Source organism: Callionymus lyra, chromosome 1 (assembly GCF_982586985.1).
Source record: "Callionymus lyra chromosome 1, fCalLyr1.hap1.1, whole genome shotgun sequence".
Taxonomy (NCBI): Eukaryota; Metazoa; Chordata; class Actinopteri; order Syngnathiformes; family Callionymidae; genus Callionymus; species Callionymus lyra.
The window spans coordinates 53,918,859-53,937,713 of NC_141818.1; the positions used below are offsets into that span (position 1 = coordinate 53,918,859).

Below are 18,855 nucleotides of genomic sequence, written 5' to 3' on the forward strand. Positions count from 1 at the left end.
ATGATGAATCAAAACATGGGTTGATGTGAGATATTTGCTGCTGAAATTAAATGTACAAAGATAAGAATCTGAAGCTGAAAACTACTTGAAAACTAGTTTTGTCATCAGACATAAATGAACATTACGTGTTTTACACACATTTAAGAGGCGACGACACATAAGATCTTTGTTCACACAACAGAGTTTACTACAGTTTCTTCTGACGATTGTAGAAATAAATGAAATCAAAATGAAATCAAAATAAATAAGAGTCGGAGATATTCGTCCAATGGCAGTTGGACTGTGGGAGGAAACCGGAGCGCCCAGAGTAAACCCACTCAAATACATAATACAGCAGTAAATAAAAAGGCAACATTAACAACAATTACCACCAAACGTGTTCAGATATGTATAAAAGTTTCACACTTAGTTCAGAGAACGAGAAGATTTTAATGAACCTCAGTGATTATTAAAGCAGAGATTATAGCGGAAATAACAGTGTTTCCTGCAACCGTCCGTCAACGAGGGTCACGACCTTAACGGCTGATGAGATTAAAAACACATGATGAAGACGAGGATATAAAGGACTTGCAAGTTAAGCACAGAGCTGCTTTCAAGAGATCCTCAACATAAGGAAACATAAACTGCGATATTTGAAAGTCAACTAAAGTGAAAACTCTCCTGAGTACCATGTAGTGAATGTTCTCCAAGATGCAGTAACTTCTCATCATGACCATGTTTTACACTTTATTACTTTATAAAGTTGCTCTGAAATCTGGACGAACGAGAGGTTACGAGAGTCCATGATGACGTAATAATGGCTTCGCTCACTTGGAGGTGGAGACTTCTGGGATTGTTCAATTCAATTCAATTCAATTCAATTTTATTTCAAGTGTCTTATCATAACAAAGTTATCTCAAGACACTATACAGTTGAAGTAAGACTACAGTTGATTAAGGAAAAATAGATCCAGCAATTCAACAAAGAGCAAGAAACAAAACACTGTACAGTGAGCAATGGAGAGGAAAAACTTCCTTTTAGAAGAAACCTCGAGCAGAACCAGACTCATTGTTGACGGCCTGCCGCTTTGACCGGCTGGGAGGAAGGATGGGGGGGTAGACAGATGGATAAGGAGAGGAGTGAGGGAGGATATAGTGAGAGAAAAGAGGAGAGTGTAGGAGGGTCCATGGGGGTGCTGGAGAGAACTCGGGATCTGATGACGTGGTGAAGATCCTGGATCAGTCATTGTTGACACACGGTTGACAAGGTCACAAGTTGGCTCGGCCCTGGAAGCGAACCAGCAACCTTCTTGTGAACGCTCTAAATTGTGTATTTATTTGCACATGTTGTGTAACACTGGCTGTGGATTTCTACTTCTGACGACATTCTGACGACAGATGAAGCGACAGATGAAGCGACAGATGAAGCGACGGACACAGAGTGACTCAGACGTCCTTTGAGAAGCAGCGACGACATCCACAGAGAGACCGAGAGTCGGTGTCCCTGGAGGACGGTTCATACCTGGGGGTTGAGAAGAGCATCATCCAAAACATCGTGACTCAAGAGAGAGACTCGTATCTTCACTCGTGAAGCATCCCAAGTATGAGCGACGACAAGACCCACCAGTGTGCAACGAGTTTACACGAGCAGAGGCCAGACGTGAACTTACAGTGATGTGTGGGGGGAATTATACAGTATCCACCCACTCCTGACATCTCGAGGTCAGACGCATTCCTTTCCTGTTTGCTCTTATCGTTTCTCTTAAGAGGCCAACGCTCAATGTTTTCATTCATGTGAACTTTAGCAAAGGAAAAAACAACGAGCGAAAACGGTCGCACAGCCGAGCCCGTTCTCCGGCACGTGACTGTTTACGATGGTGTTTCGCTCCTGGTCCAATTCAAATAAACAGCCCCACAGACCAGGTGTGTTCGGAGCGTCCAGCTCTGTCATTATGGAAGGAAACGCCGTTATAGCGGCTGGTGTTCGAGGCAACAATGTCCGATTTTTTACTGCTTCTGGACGACGTGACTCCGGGAGCAGCTGTGAGCAGCTGTAGAGATGCAGAAGGTCCAGCGGGTTCTGAGGAGGGTTCTGAGGAGGGTTCCGAGGAGGGATCTGAGGAGGGTTCTGAGGAGGGATCTGAGGAGGGTTCCGAGGAGGGATCTGAGGAGGGTTCCGAGGAGGGATCTGAGGAGGGTTCTGAGGAGGGTTCTGAGGAGGGTTCTGAGGAGGGATCTGAGGAGGGTACTGAGGAGGGTTCTGAGGAGGGATCTGAGGAGGCTACTGAGGAGGGTTCTGAGGAGGGATCTGAGGAGGGATCTGAGGAGGGATCTGAGGAGGGTTCTGAGGAGGGTTCTGAGGAGGGTTCTGAGGAGGGTTCCGAGGAGGGTTCCGAGGAGGGATCTGAGGAGGGATCTGAGGAGGGTACTGAGGAGGGATCTGAGGAGGGTTCCGAGGAGGGTTCCGAGGAGGGATCTGAGGAGGGATCTGAGGAGGGTACTGAGGAGGGATCTGAGGAAGGTTCTGAGGAGGGTTCTGAGGAGGGATCTGAGGAGGGTTCTGAGGAGGGATCTGAGGAGGGTTCTGAGGAGGGATCTGAGGAGGGTTCTGAGGAGGGATCTGAGGAGGGTTCCGAGGAGGGTCCTGAGGAGGGTCCTGAGGAGCGTCCTGAGGAGGGATCTGAGGAGGGTTCTGAGGCTGGTTCTGAGGAGGGTTCTGAGGCTGGTTCTGAGGAGCCCTCGCATGAGCAGGAGATCTATCCCAGGGTTCGGCTCCGGCGCCGCACAAAGCTCCAGTGTTCCTCGGGCCGAGGCGAGAGTCTCACAAACGAGTCAGTCTTCTCGCAGCGAGAACCGCCGAGTCCACGTCCGACGACCTCAGCGCGAGCGACCGCCTTCCTTATTAAACCTTCCAAGATATATTTGTGGATCCACGGCTGAGGGTTTTTCGACCGACAAATCAAATCAGGCTTTTTTTAATGCAACGTTACTGCCGAACAAGAATTTCAATTCAGGCCTGTTTCATCTGAAGTGTCGGGTCAGAACGCAGACACTTTGCCCTTCAAATAACACGAAGAAAACACTACGTCAGAAACCTTGAGCAGAACCAGACTCAGTGTGGAAGGAAGAGCACTACGACGACACATACCTCTGCCAAGAAGCTCTTCAAACAAGGTGTACTATCAAATCAATTTTACTACTTTCATTTCTTAAGGATGTCGGCTCATGGCAACACAACTGACTTGTGATTGGGAATTGAACCAGGAGGTAAAAAGTACTGAACTCCAGTGATACTATCATTAGCATGACCTTGTAAAATCCCAGAATACAATCAAAACAATAAAACTATTGTATTGCTCATCAGGAGGAAGAGTGAAACTTGGGACTGGGAATTGAACCATGGACTACTGTGGGTAAGAGTTCTCAGTTCTTATCACTAGCGCACCTTTAGCATTAGCCCGACACGATCTTATGAAAGCACAACATACAATCAAATCCATAAAAACCACTTTATACTTCAAGAACGTTGGTGGCTAACGGAAATGAAAGCTAAACTTTTAAATGGGAATTGAACCAGGAACTGCTGTGGGTAACAGTTCTTACTTCTAACCCACCTTTAGCATTAGCCCAATATAAGCTTATAAAAGCTCAAAATACAAGCAAAGCAAAAAAAAAGAGCATTTAAACATTACAGATTTGTGTTGCTAAAGGCAAAAATGTATAACCTGTATCCTGGAATTGAACCAGAGACTAAGTGTGGTAAGATCTTACCACTTAGCACAGGAAAACAAACAAATGAATATAAAAATACTTTGTTTCTCAGGAACAAAGGGTCAAAAATGGGTGAAACTGTTTTCTGCACTTTTGAAAAAGCACAGAATACGATCAAATAAATAAAAGAAATGTAATGATTCAAGAATGTTCGGTTGCTCAAGGCTAAAACTTGTACCTGGGAATTGAACCTAAGCTCTCACCGCCATCTATCCAGTAACATTAGCCTGACATCACCGTATGAACCCACAGAATAAAATTAATTCATTTTGAAAAATGAAATAAATAATAGAAGAATTTTTGTGGCACAAACCAACAACAAAATAAGTAAAACAACTTCCTCAGGAACCGTGGTGGCGCAAGAAAAGGGAAACCTTTAGACTGGGAGTTGAACCAGAGACTAAGAGTTCTAAGCTTTTACCACAAGACCGTAAATAGCATTAGCCTGACCTAAAAAAACAAAAAATGGAATCAAATCTTACAAAAACAACTTAAAAAAATACAAGCATGTTGGTGGCTCAATGCAAGAAATTGACTTAACTGGGAATTGAACCAGCGACCACAGGCGTTACGTACGCTACGCTCTTACCAAAAACCAACCAATGGCATTAGCCAAGACCTTGTAAAAGCCTAAAATACATCGAAACAATGTATAAAATTTAAGAATTTTGGAAGCTAAAGAGTGTGAGCAGAAGCGGAGAGAAGCCAGACAAGTGAATTTAAACAAATGTTCCTTGATCACAATGATAAAACAGCAGCAACATGTTTTCATATTGTTCGTCTCATTATCAACTAAATAAAGAACTTTTAAAATGATGCTTCAAACTGACAAACATTCCAGGAAGAACTATGATAAGTTTTGCTTTGAAATTCTGGAGATTTCCCTTTAAATGTAAGTTTTTGTTAACAGCCGAGATGAATAAAAGATAAGTTTCTTATAAACTCAATCCATCTGTTCCATGACCCTGATGTTCGTAGTTTCACGAACTCAACATTGAGCCGATCCTTCCCTCCATCATTCCTTCCCTCCATCATTCCATCATTCCATCATTCCATCATTCCATCATTCCATCATTCCATCATTCCATCATCCCATCACGGTCGGCAGCTTCAGCGGCGGCTCGGAGGCTCGGACTATAATCAGGAAACAAGTAAAGCTGGCTGTGAGCACGAGCCGGAGATGAAAGAGTGTCGTCCTCCACGACAGGTTTTCTCCATAAACTGCTACGCTGGCGAACCTTTGATCCTCGGCGACGCAGTCCTTTGCAATTAGGCGGCAAACAATACAAGAGCAGGAATGTTCTTCTTCTGCAGGGAAAACCTCGTCGGCGCACGTTTCTGCTGACTCGTCGTTTTCTGACTCGCCAGGACAACCCCGGTCACTGCGTTAAAACACTTCTCGTCACATCAAAGGAGGGTTTTGGGACGGAGTCATCGTGTTTTCGTCGAAAAGCTGGATCGATCCAGTCCTTTGAAGACTTGCGTCTCACGAATGAACCTCTAAACACACACTTGTCACTCGAAACAGCCTTTCTTTCTTTTTTTACATTCATATACAGGATATAAATCAAAGCATTTCCAAAATATAAGCCACTTTTTATACTCTCAGTGAACTGTCTTTAACGATATAACTATTTAAAAAAATGTAAAGGCCTCCAGGGGGCGCTCTAGAGCAGGATAGAAGAGTTGAAGAACAAAGTGTGATGATAGATAGTTTTTTCTGTTTCTACACTTCATTTTCTGCATATATCGAGTTGTCATTAGTTAATCAAAGAGCTGTTGGAGACGGCAGCGTAAAGAACAAGAGACTGCAAAATCTTTCAGTGTAAATTAAAGCAGATTGCCAGAACTTGTTGACTGTTTTTTTTTTTATCTAGTCGTGTTACTGCATTGCTATCAAAGCATTTTATTTTGAAGTATTTAGTTTCAAAAAGTTCCTTTTTTATTGGTCAGTTGGAACATAGTGTTTTTAAAGCAATAAAAAGGTACCGATGCTGTTTTTCTGAGTCTTCCTCGGACCAGGAAACCTGTTTTCTTCAAATAACTCTTCCTGCTCTCAAACCAAAAGTACAAATCTGTGACGGTCCGTCGACGGTTGAACCGCTTCAGAAACTTTCTAACGTCTTACAAACTTGTCAGAAACATTTTTCATCTGGAATCGATCACAACAAATCACAGAAGTTTGGCTGAAGGATTGAAGAGCTGCGTCGTCCAGAAGATGCTCTTTCAGACAAAGAACCAAATAGAAAGAAGAAAACTTATTTTGTTGGATTTCAAAAGAGGTTCGAGAAGTTTCTTTATATCATAGAAATAATCAGCTGATGTGTTAAGATAAATGTACTCGTGAAAAACCTGATCTCTTCACTGACTGAAGCATTATCAATTAAAAAAGCACAACAAATTACAAAGAATTGACTTATATTTAACAAGTATTTTTTGGATAATTATTACCATTTTCTTTATTTATATAAAGGGTTTTGAAGTTTATGGAAATGTATGTGATTTGAGGAAACTTGTTCACTTCTACACAAGTTTCATTTAGTCTGATTTTGTCTTTTAAAGACTGTTCTCGGCTAAGTTCAGAAAATCGGAATGAAAGAAAAAGACAAGGGGGAAATTTGATATATATTAAAAAAGAATAAGAAAAAAATATATTAAAAGACCATTTATATAAATATAGATAGATATATTTTAGTTAATTTAGCTTTTCATTTTGTATGTTATTCTTTTGTTTTCAATTTTACCTCAATTCATTGAAAATTTAAACTCGATCAAATGAAAATGACAAAGATGTTCTAACATCACGTCAATGATGTTTACATTGTTTTGAAACTTTCTACTAGACGTACTTAGACGGTAACTATTTGAATTCCATCTAGTTTTTCATCGCTAATAAACTTCTGTTCAACAAAAATATTCATTCACTCATCATTCATTCTTTGAATTCCACCAAATGATTGATCCGGAAAATTAAATCAAATTAAAATAAATACATTTCTATATGTTGAACATTTAAAAACATTCTGTCTTTCATTGACTAGACAATCGTTCAAGAGACCGAAGTGATTTCTACAGCACGGTGGCGTCTGAAGTCTATGTTGTGTCTTGAATCAAAAGTTCTGACGAAGAACAAAGTCACGAGGATACAGAAGCCAACAGAAACCGAGCGACGGTGAATGATAATGGCGAACTATGACTCCATCTTCAGAGATTTATTGCAGATGCCGTCTCGTCTTCGCAAGAGTTTGTGACCTTCAGACGGTTGATCGTGGAGCTTATCAGATCCCATCTTCCGACAAAGCCTTTTCAGTCAAATATTTCCACAGACAGTTCGGTTCGCTGAGCAGCGTAATAGAAAAACTGCTTTTTATTCCAGCTGAGAAAAATCAACCAGACATCATATTTATGACGAGACGGCCCCGAGAGAAGGAACAAAAAAAAAAAACGGGATTGGCTGTTCTTTCCCAATACTGGAAATAAAAAAGAAAAATGAGGAAATATTTTCGATAGACTTTATGGATCCCTCTGGAGACCTCCATCAGAAGTTCGGGTTTTCAGTTCACAGCAGACGATAGATTCAGAAAAACCAAGAAAAAAAGTGGAATGAAAAGAACAAAGTTCAAAGAGATAACAAAGTTCAAATATAAAGTGCATAGATTTAAAGAAATAGTTTCATGGGGCCCCTGAAATAACTTGTGCAAGAAGAAAAGATGAGGGAGTGAAGCTGCCGAGTATCAATGCTAATCCTAAATATTGAAAAAGAATCAGGAATTCTTAATTCTGTGTTCAACTGGTGTTTTAGTTTGAAGTTGTGAATAACATCATTGTTTTTTAACCTTAGTTTGATAGAATCACATCAGAAACACGTACACAAATGTATACGTCAAATAGAGAACACAACTGTCCAGGAAACCAGTCCAGTAGCTCATTTGACACAATTAAAGCAAGATATTCCAAGCCTTGAATGTTCCCAGAAGCACCGTTGAGTTCACTATAAGGTAAGAACACCTGCAGGACTACAGACCTGGTCGTCCACCGTCTACACAAGTCCTGTCTCTGTGCTAGAGCTGCTCGAAGATCGATAAATGCAACTGTGTGCTTCTGGTCAAGGCTCACTCGGTGGTCGTTTTTGGTTTTGATCTGTTGACGGTTTCCCTCAAAGGCTTGTTTGAAGCTTGAAGAACCGAGAGCACCACCTCTCTCTGAAGCGAGGACGAATGGTTCTCAAAGCCTCATCGGCCCAGACGTTCCTCTGGTCAACTTTGTGTTGGAAATAAGACCCAAAACATGAAACCAGATTTAAGACAAACCAGATGTGTGTCACAATGGCTCAGTCCATGTCTCCAGCTGTGATTGTGTTGCTTGTTTGTTTCCTGTTGAAATATATTCATGTTTGTGGCTGTAACATGACAAAAAGTCGGAAAGATTGTTGGAACTTTAGCATAGAAATGTCCTTTGAGGAAGGAAAATCACTTGGTCATAAAAACAAGTCAGAGCTAATGGAAGGAAACGTATTAAACACAAAACAATAACTGAAGTGGATTTAAGTCAACAGCTCAAACTGTATCCAAACATAATCAAGTCAAATGGAGCAATATTTACTCTTCCAGTTATGAAACTGAATTATTTATTCTTGGCCGCTCCGGCTCTGGCATTTGAGGTCAGGGAAGGACTGTTTTAGAGGGACGTTCAAGAGGCTGTTTCATCGTAAAAGGCAGGAAAAGAGTCATTTCCTGTTTAACTATCCCCATCACTGGGTCTGGGCCAGGACACTCCACTTCATAAAAGTGACATGAGAAGATTCAGATGAGCCTCAGCAGTTCTCCACGTCATGTTTGGACAAACAAGTTTTACACTTGAATGGACGTGTGTTTGCACGAAGAGTCATCTTGCAAAACTCTAGATCTGTAACTCAGACTCAGATACTTCAGTGTAATCCACAGTAGCTGGGCTTTAAATCGTGATGACAAACTTACAATAGAAAATAGATCTAAAAAAAACTAAAAGAAATATCGAAACATACCTAATAACTTGACCAGTTCACTCGAGGAAACATGCGGACAAAGAGTTTTAAGACTTTTTTTTAGCATCACACCATGGAAAACCTTGACCCCTAACCCTAACTTAAGATCCGGCCCTTCAAGTGATCTGGAATGGCCTAAAACCCCTTCAACTACAAATAAAGACACATCAAAAAGCCAATACAACTGTAGTTTGACTCCAAAAGTTTTTTTCCTTTTTTGGCAAAGCCTAGATTTCAAGATAGAGCTCCTGTTTAATGGCTCTTATGGCTCTTACTTATAAAGCCCTTTTTAATGCTTATTCAGCAGCCAAAGCACTTCACACTGAGTTACACATCAACCCATTCGCACACACCATCACACACTGATGGGAGTAGGCTGCAACGCAGCAACCATCAGGATCAATCAGGGGAAAGTGTCTTGCTCAGGGACACAACGCCACAATCTCGGGTTTGAACCCGCAACTTCTAAGGCCCCGAGCGAACCAGTCTACCATCTCATCTATGACGCCCTTAGTTTGACGTGAAGTTGTCACAGAAGCAGAAGATTTTACATCGAATCGATGGAAAATATCCACACAAAATGAAATGCAAATGGTAACAAGGACAATAACGTGAGTCGACACTTGCAGGACACGATTCTAGTTGAAGTCAATTAAAACGTACACAACCGAGCTTCTCGTATCGACCTGCAGGGGCGTCGGGATGAGATTGAACTTGTGAGATCACAAACTATTTTTAGTTTCGCAGGAAAACTGATGACACCAACCTATTGTAGTCAGGCTCAAAACTTATCTTTATTTATGGATAAAGTTTTCTCCCTCAAGGCGATAATCCAAATTAATCAGAACGAGCTCATTAAACAGAAAATTAAATCAAAATATCAGGGAAAGGTCGTGGAAGTATTAGCGAGATCCTTCCAGGCACAATGCTCTCATTTGAACCTGTTTGTGTTCAAAAGACACAAAAAAAGCAAATTTAGATGCTTAACGTATGGATTTTATTCATGCTTTAAGAAGAAGATCATAGTCTTGGAAGCGTTATCTGGCTCATGACTCTACTGCTGGATTACATTGAATGTTCTTGACAGTAGATCTGGGACGAGACAAGGATTCTACGAAATCATCTGTATCCTCATCGCCCATCGTGACTAGTTTCTCCTCATCTTTCACCTGATAACTCCAACATTCCTTGTCAAACGCCGTCTCTAAACCAAACTGTGAACTACCTGCAAATCAAACCTCTCTTCCACCCTGCCTGCATTCTCCTCTTCGCCTCTCAATGAGCTCAAATGTATCTGTTCTTATTATGTTTGGTTAGAAAAAAAGGATTTGCTACCTGAAATTTAATGTAATGTTTGGTCTATGGGATTATGAGGCGAGATATAAATAAACATTTTCACACATAAAGTGCACCAGATCCTAATGGCGCATTCGTCCTGGTGGGAGTTTGTAGCCGACTGAAAAGCTACTTCACCCTCATGTCGAAGAGTTGGGATTATTTTAACAGTAATCTATTTCTTTTTAGAGTCATAGACAAAAATGTATGTTCATTTTAATAGCGACTGGAGCGTCTTCATCTTCGTCCAAAAACACACAACGTGAGGAATTGTTCCGAAAACTCTATGTTTTGAGCTTGTTTTAGCAGACGTTGCTAGGCTAGCTGCTAGGACTGCTCGTCTGTAATGTTCCTTTGTATTGAACCTCGACAAGAGGAAGAGTTCAGAAATAAATGAAACAAGTCTATATTTTTGGCTTGTTTGTAGCGAAGGATAAAAGGCTAACATTGTGCAGTAGTTTCAAAAACACCCAGAGTGTTTTTTGTTATTGTTAGCTTTTTATAACCCTGAAACCATGTCAAGATAACATTTTTGTACTTAATAATAATCTCTATTTATATAGCGCCTTTCTAGACCAGGGTGACAAAGCGCTTTGACAGCCATTCACACATACTGATGGGAGTAGGCTGTAGGCTGCACCACATGGCGCCGAATCTGCCATCAGGGTAAAGTTTTGCTCAGGGACACAACGACACAAGCTTGTCTGGAGCTGGGATTGAACCTGCAACCTTTAGGATGGCAGGCAACCACTCTACCATCTGAGCTATGACGCCCCAATCATGACGCCCACTTCATTTGGTTCAACCAAAATAAATACTTGGATCACTGGCTAATAAATGTGAATTAAAATGTAAATAAAAATGCTGAATTTTATAGATAAATTAAAATATTTTAAGGGCGACTCATAGTCATGATTCGTTTTTTCGTAGTACTAAATAAATAAGATGGAACTTCCAAATGTTGCGTTTGATTTCACATCAAAGCTGAGATGACACAAAAAAACCTAAGATACATTCAACCAGAAAACGAGGTCAGATCGTCTTCCGGAAAACGTCAGGTTCTTATATTTGTGTTTCAGTCATGAAATGAAGTATATCCTGTTTTTAATTATGAAAAAACTCCTCAATCTTGAGGCGCACAATGCCTTCCGTCCAGGTCACCCCCCCAATTACTGTTCAAGTGCTTTATGAGGGGTGATGGAGAGGCTAGTGTTGCACACTGTTGTCGTACACAAAGGGGAACTGGTGTTTTATGTTGGGAAGAGTCGAGCGTGCAATGGGAGGCTGTTCACCCGTGAAGAACATCCGTACAAAAAAAACCCATTTCATTCAAGCTCGAAGTATATGTCTACGTGCTGTAAAAATGCTGACGTAAAGAAAAGTTCCAGACATGGACATTCCTGGGGTGTCACTTGATAAGGTCATGGCGCCGGCTTGAATAGACCTGGTGTGGGAAGCTTTACGGACGAGCGCGACTCACCAATCCATCACAGTTGTTTATCGCCACGGAGGCCCCGGGGACGTCGGTGATGTCGCCGACGAAGGTGCAGTCCGTCTTCAGCAGGTCGCGTCGCTCTATCCTCTCGGCCGAGTCCGTCGCGTTCGTGGTCAGATTGTCGTCGTCGTGCCACTCCACCACCGCGCCGGGCGCCACCAGCCGGTCGTTGGGTCGCAGGCGCAGGTGGAACTCTTTCCCGAAGGCGGTGATGTTGAAGAAAAGCCTCTGCTCGGGTTCGGCGGCGACAGAAGCGACAGTTTCCCGCTTCACCCGCTGCTTGTGCGAAGCCGACAGCAGGTGCGACAGGTAGTTTCCGTGAGCGTCGGTGCTGAAGGGAGTCACGAGGCCGTATTCCTTCAGCCGGCTCGTCAAACCACCTGAACCGAGAGAGGAAAGACCGACATAAACAAAAGAGAAGAGACCTCTGAAGACTCAAAACACAACATTTAACATTTTACCTGATGTTAAAACTGTGAAAGTACTGAGTAAATAAATACACTGAGTTTCTGTGTTTCATCAGATGTTTTATAGTTTCTTTTTGTTGTTTTTGTTGGGTTACATGTTTGCTCCTGGTTAAATTGATGATGTTATTCCTTGATGTGATGGAGTGATGTGTTTATGAAGCTTCATGACACAGCGGATGATGTATCGTGATACAGGCCACGAGATAAAATGATTCAAGGTTTCTTCGAAATAGTAGATCAGAGTCAAAGATGTGACAACTAGAAGTCTGGAGACACTGTATCATGATACATCGCCTGTTTCATGAAGCCTCATCGACACATCACTACAGATAATGTACATTAAAGTGAGAGAAAGAGAGAATGAAGGATAATCAGTTTAGAAAAATATCTGTTAGTTACTAGTTATAAAAAAAATTAAATGTTTTCTTAACTCTGACTCAGACTTGTGTTAAAGCACCAACATCTCATTTATCATTTTCTCATCATCCAACGGCTCTTACTTTCATGACATTTTCCACGAGATATTTCTGGTTTGAGAGTTTGATTAATCTGTGACATTTTAGTGATAAGAAAATATGTTTTGACTCATTTTTTTGGTTTATTCTGATCCAAACTCAACTTTTATCAGCAATCATTTGATTTACTGCAGAGATTAAAGGTCATTTCTCGATATATAAACACTCTCTGAGCCAGACGTCGACCCCGTGTTCTGGAGGTCAGAGGTCAGACTGAGATTGTAGATTTATTTTAGGGTTGAAAGGTTTTTTTTTTTACTTAAACGCACAAACGTGTCCCAAACAAAGTCAAAAGCATTTCAAATTCTTCAGAAGGACATGATCGTTTTCTGGAGCAGATGTTTTATCACCACAGTGTTTGTTTACGGACATCATGTGCGGTCATTAGAGCTTAAACGTCACCGCTGTCGGTCCTGATAAAAGGAGGATCATCTTGGCTGCTGATGAATATCCACAGGAAGAAGAAACCATCCAACATCGGAACGACTCAACCCAGATGATGAAAGGATGAGGATCCATGTTTTCCGAGGCTCTACGTTGTTACGACAGCTGTGGTTTCATTATCTGACCTGAAAAATGTGTTTGGCCAGAAAAACGATCTTTAATGACGGAGGAAAAACATCAAACTATTCCGTGTGAAGAGAGAAGACGGTTTGTGTCTCACTGTTAAGATGGAGGTTTATTTTTGAAGGGCAGGACAAAAAAAATGTGAAATATTAGAGCCTGTTATTAACTGGTGGGTTTTGACCAGAAGATGTTCAAACAGGTGTCGGCGGTGAAAACTAAATTACACGTCTGGAATAAAGCAACACATGAATGACAGAAACACAAACTCCACAAACTAAAGTGGAGGAAAAACGTTTTTTTAGCAGGAAAGAAAGATTTTGTTATTTTTGTGTCCAGTTGCTAAAGTTTCAAAACGAAACAAAGACGTTTAACTATTTTAAAATCAATATTTCATACAGTTTTTACGGCTTCATCTCAAAGGGGTTTTGCAGGGAGGAGAACTGTCTCCTTGTACTTTGATAAATGTGTAATAATAAAGGGATTAAAGAGCATTTTAAATCAATGTTTATAGAAAAATGATGAAGTGCAGTTTGAGTTGTTTTTGTTCTCGCTTCCTAAAGTTCTCCACAGTTCCAGATGAAGAAAAATGAAGGTACATGTTGGATTAAATGTTTTATAATTAAAAATGCAACAGAAAATTAACTTATTGTCTAGTTTTATGTACAGAATCGATCATTGACACAACGATATTTAGTTTTTTTTACACTATGACATGAACCAGATGCATTAAAGAAAACAAAAAAAAAGATAATTTTAAATTTCACGAAATAATGCTCATTACTATGAGAAATGACACGTTTGTTTAATCTGAGACTCACAGAATTTAGATACTTCTTTAAAGATAAAAGCTGCTACGGGGCGTCGATTTCTCTTTCAACAGTTTTATCGACCAGTGAAACGAGCAAAACAACCTTTAAAACTGTGTTCACGTCTTGAATCTCAATTTGATTTGAGAAATTAAAGGGTTTAATGTTTCATTCACACAATGATATTCTACTCATACAGCTAAGCTACAAAGTTCACCTTTCGATTATGATTTATTTTTCAAGTGAGGGGATAATAAATAAAACAGAAATGAAAACTAAAATTCTCTTCACAAAAGTGTGGGAAGCACCGGATGAGTCCAGGAGAAGAACAACAACAGAACAACAGGTAAGGCCTCCATCTGTTCCATCTTTTCTCCACAAGAGAAACACTCGAGCAACAACAAAACACTAACGTTCATTTAACAAGATGCCTTCAGAGATCCTTCTAAAGAGCTTCTGTTGAATCTGGCGGTTCTTTGCTCAGCAGACCTTGGACGGTGTTATGAAAGGAATCGAATAGAAATACTTGAGCAACCATTTCAGACTCAGAGAATGTCAAGTTAATGACGTTCGTCGAATTGTTGCGTTCATAAAGCGACATGTTGTAGATGTATAAGGTTGTTAGTTTAACAACTTGAGAAACTTCTGAAAGGAACGACTGAAGTACCCTCAAAAAGTGCCGGGAAATATAGATTCAACGTTGAAATTAAAAATATGAACTCAGCTTCTCATGCTGTGATTCTCAGTGATCGTAGAGCAGCAGGAAGTCTTTGTTGAAACACAAGCGTTCTGTCTTTTCATAATCGCTCTCATTGTTTCCATCGACCATTTGAACAGTAGAAAACCCACCCAGTGCGATCAAATGAATAGGAAATGATTACTTATTCTTTCCACCTTGATGACTCTTGGAGCGTTTGACTCGACACAAGTCCAGTGAACACGATCCACCAACTGCCACTTTTAAAGTGATTGTTCATCCAAACTTCACTCATTTTCTACTCTGATGTTGACTAAGAGTTTTGATTATCTTCAGAGTAATCTGTTCTTTTTAGAGTTGAAGACAAAAATGTTTGTTCATTTTAATGTAGCGACTGGAGCTTAGTTGTCTTCGTCTTCATCCAAAAAGAGACTTAAAAACATCCAAATACTGCTCGACTGTAACGTCCATCTTGGATTGAAGCTTCAACATGAGAAGAATTGATCAAAAGAAACTTAAGAAAGTCTATATTTTAAGTATGTTTGGTGAGAAAGACAGTCTCTCTTATCATAAACATCTTAAAATATAGACTTATTTTAGTTTATTCAGAACAATTCATTTCATGTTGAAGCTTCAATCCAAGATGGACGTTACAGTCGACCAGTATTTGGATGTTTTTAAGTCTCTTTTTGGACGAAGATGAAGACGAAGACAACTATGAAGGTCGATTTCTTTCATTATTATTCAATAGAAAAAAATAACTTCATCCAAAATATATGTTTTTATTAAAAAGAAGTTGAACTTTTTTCACGATTGAAAGAAAAGACTTATTTGGGATTTAATAATTGGGACACCATTATATGGCCACAAATTAAAACACTTTAAACAAAGAAAATATATTATCGATTAAACTTACTTATTTTTGTATTATTTAAATTGTTCTTTATTTTATTTAGTAATAACGAGACAAATCTACCTCCGAAGACAGCTGAGCTCCAGTCGCTACATAAAAATGAACAAACATTTTTGTCTCTGACTCTAAAAAGAACAGATTAATCCCAACTCTTACTTGACATGAGGGTGAGTAGAAATTGAGTGACAGAATTTTTTGGGTGAACTATCACTTGTTGTCGACCATCCAAAAGAACACCTACCTTTACTTTATTTCTGAGTCAAGCCCACACACATCAAGCCTCTCTTCGCTCTTCTAAAGATGAGCATCAAAAGTACTCGCGTCTCAAGAACCAAAGAACTCCTTGATGGACCTGAACACACCACGGAGACGTGGAAGGAGAAAAAGAAAAAAAAGATGGAAAAGCAAACTCGCCCTCGGATACGATTACATACGTTCACCGAACGCCTGGAGCATCTTCCATCTATACGGTCTATTGATGCAGAGAACATGATCGGCAGCAGCTGATGAACGCAGATGTGTTTCTGGTCAAGGTGAGAGATGACGACTTTGGTATTGATATATCTGTAAGTAAGTAATATTTGTGGAGCTTTTCTAGACCAGGGTCACAAGGCGTTTAAACAATCAAAACAATACTCACTAAAATATATACTTTAAAGATATTTATTTTCCAAATATTTGAGACTTGAGCAAATAACTTTTCAAATTGTTGCTCATATTTCGTCCTCATTTGATGGTCGTCACTGACCTGCACTTTCATTTTGCTGCATTTTTTTATATTTCTATTTCTAGAGGCGAATATTTTTGAGCAGTTTTTCAAATCCTTTCGAAAAGAAAAAAATTCAAAATAACATTTCAAAATGTCAATGTGGTCTCATGGTCTGACAGGACCTGGACCTTTGGTTTTGTAGCATTTTATGTATTTATTAAAAAAACAAACATTTTAAAGACCAGTGGGTCATTTTTCAAATTTCCTTGAAAAAAAGGTTTTTATCCAGATTTGTGTATATTTCTGTATATTAGGAATGTTGTGGTTTCTTCTTATAATCAGGTCCTTTTCAGGTCGAATTCAAACTAGAATATAGTGGAGATAAAACATATATAATCCGATCTTGAGACATATTTTTATCTACGTTCTTTATATTTGCACTTTCCCGACCCTTGGGCTTTGTTCTTTATTTGCACTTTGTTCTCATTTTCATGAAATCATCGTCTGCTGTGAACTGGAAACAGAATCTCCTGACAGAAGGATCAATAAAGTCTATTTTCCATCCAATAATACGCGGCTCGGATCTTCTCTACTTCTGGACTCAAGTCTTTAAAGGTGTCGTCAGTGACGTGAGCCACGAGGACAAGAGTCCAGGACCTGATGTCAGACTGGAGGGTGAATGCGAGCGAACATGTGTTCCTCCATCAGAGCCAGATGTCTTTAATTGGCAAAGCGAGGAAGGGGGGGGGAAACGGAAGTGAAGGAAAACCGGCCAAACCACAATTAACGGAGGAAACGGCTGCTTTACGAGGACGATAAAGGCCGGGGTTTAGGTGATGATGGTGGCGGCGAAGCAGCCGCACGCGCCCATGGTGCCGGCGCTGGAGCAGAAGGATCCTACGTGGACGATGTTGCAGCTCACTTGTTTCTTAACCTCACAACGAGGACCAGATGTGCAGGATTTGGGAGCCGAGCTTTCTTTTCCTGTACGACAAAGCCCCGGGAGCGCTTCACACTGATCTGATACCAGTGTGTGCGAGCGCGAGGCCACAGAGTTGCTTCCACCGAGGAGACGACATGTGTGTTTGCGGATGACGCGGGTGTCAGAAACCACCTTCACGACCTCCTGCTCGGGGTCGAGGGTCGAGGGACATGTGCCACGTTCTCAAGAATGTTCAGGGAAGACTTTGATACGATGACGAATAAAATGAAGTGTAACAACTGGTTATATTCAAGAAGAAATACGTGTTAATTGTATTTTTTAGTCTTATTAATACATAGTATTTATATATAAACCAGGTAAGAACAATGAGCGAAACATGTTAATATGATCTAAAAGTACTTTCTTTTAAATAGTTCATTCATTCATTTTCTATCGCTTTATCCCTTGTGGGGGTCGCGGGGAGACTGGAGTCTGTCCCAGTGTCATAGGGCGAGAGGCAGGGGACACCCTGGACAGGACGCCAGTCTGTCTCAGGACACACAGAGACAGACAACCATTCACACACACACTCATACCTACGGACAATTTCCCTCAAGTTCTCAATCAACCTCTGTATGTTTTTGGACTGTGGGAGGAAACCGGAGTGTCCGGAGTAAACCCATGCAACACGGGGAGAACATACTAACTACATTTTAAATATTTATTTATTTATAATGTATTTCGACAAACAGAAATGCATCCAAAATAGAAAATGTAAAACAAGGAACAAATACATATTCACACCTTGAATGAAACTAGTATTGAATTAAAGTTTATAAATAAATGTTTTATTATTATCAACAATAGGGTTTTTCTTTTCTGCTAAAAGTGTAAAAAATGCTCTGTTGAGTCGAATGAAACTTTCTTTTTGAGAGGGTCGTGACAAATACAGATTTATATTCTAGTTATTGTAAACGCTGACTGTCATTTATTCGTCAAAGAAACTGTAGGAAGTTAAAAAACTTTAAAGGATTCGAAAGAAACGATTATTTAAACCTAATTTTATGCGACAGATAATACAGATAGCAATAAATAAAATGGGAAAATATATATATTTATATTAAATGAAATTGAAACATTCATAAATAAAATTGTGTGATTTCTATTTTTGGTAATATTTTCTCATGATTTAAAGTAGATTTTTTAATATATCTGTGAATAAAACTTCATCATATCGACGTAATAAAGTTTCCTTGAATATGTTTATGTTTTGTTGTTTGTCGCCACTGAAGGTCACCGAGGTCTGACTGTGTTTGACCCTTAGATTAGATTAGTTTAGATTAGATTAGATTAGATTAGATTAGATTAGATTAGATTAGATTAGATTAGATTAGATTCGATTAGATTAGATTAGATTAGATCGACTTTATTAAACCATAGGGAAATGAGGCTCAACTTTCATTCCACATGTGAGTAAATTACATTTTTTGCATGAAAATATTTACAATTTCTGAAAAGTGTCGATTATAAATGATTAAAAAATTGAAACTGATGAAGGAAGGTAAAGAATAAAGTATTTTATATGATGGGAAAAGTTAATAAATCTAGAATATTATTAAGTCTAAATTTGATTGTATATTATTCCTTTATTTTGTAA

The 18,855-nt window shown here is 39.7% G+C and overlaps 1 protein-coding gene across 2 annotated transcripts in view; it reads right to left on the bottom strand.

Annotated features, from left to right (window-relative positions):
* Positions 1-18,855, bottom strand: part of adamts3 (ADAM metallopeptidase with thrombospondin type 1 motif, 3) — a 167,429-nt gene that overhangs the window by 146,949 nt on the left and 1,625 nt on the right. For both annotated transcript variants that reach the window (XM_087812949.1, XM_087812941.1), the window contains exon 3: positions 11,588-11,982. In XM_087812949.1, the coding sequence (XP_087669075.1) occupies positions 11,588-11,982 (395 nt within the window). The remainder of the gene's footprint in view (positions 1-11,587; positions 11,983-18,855) is intronic.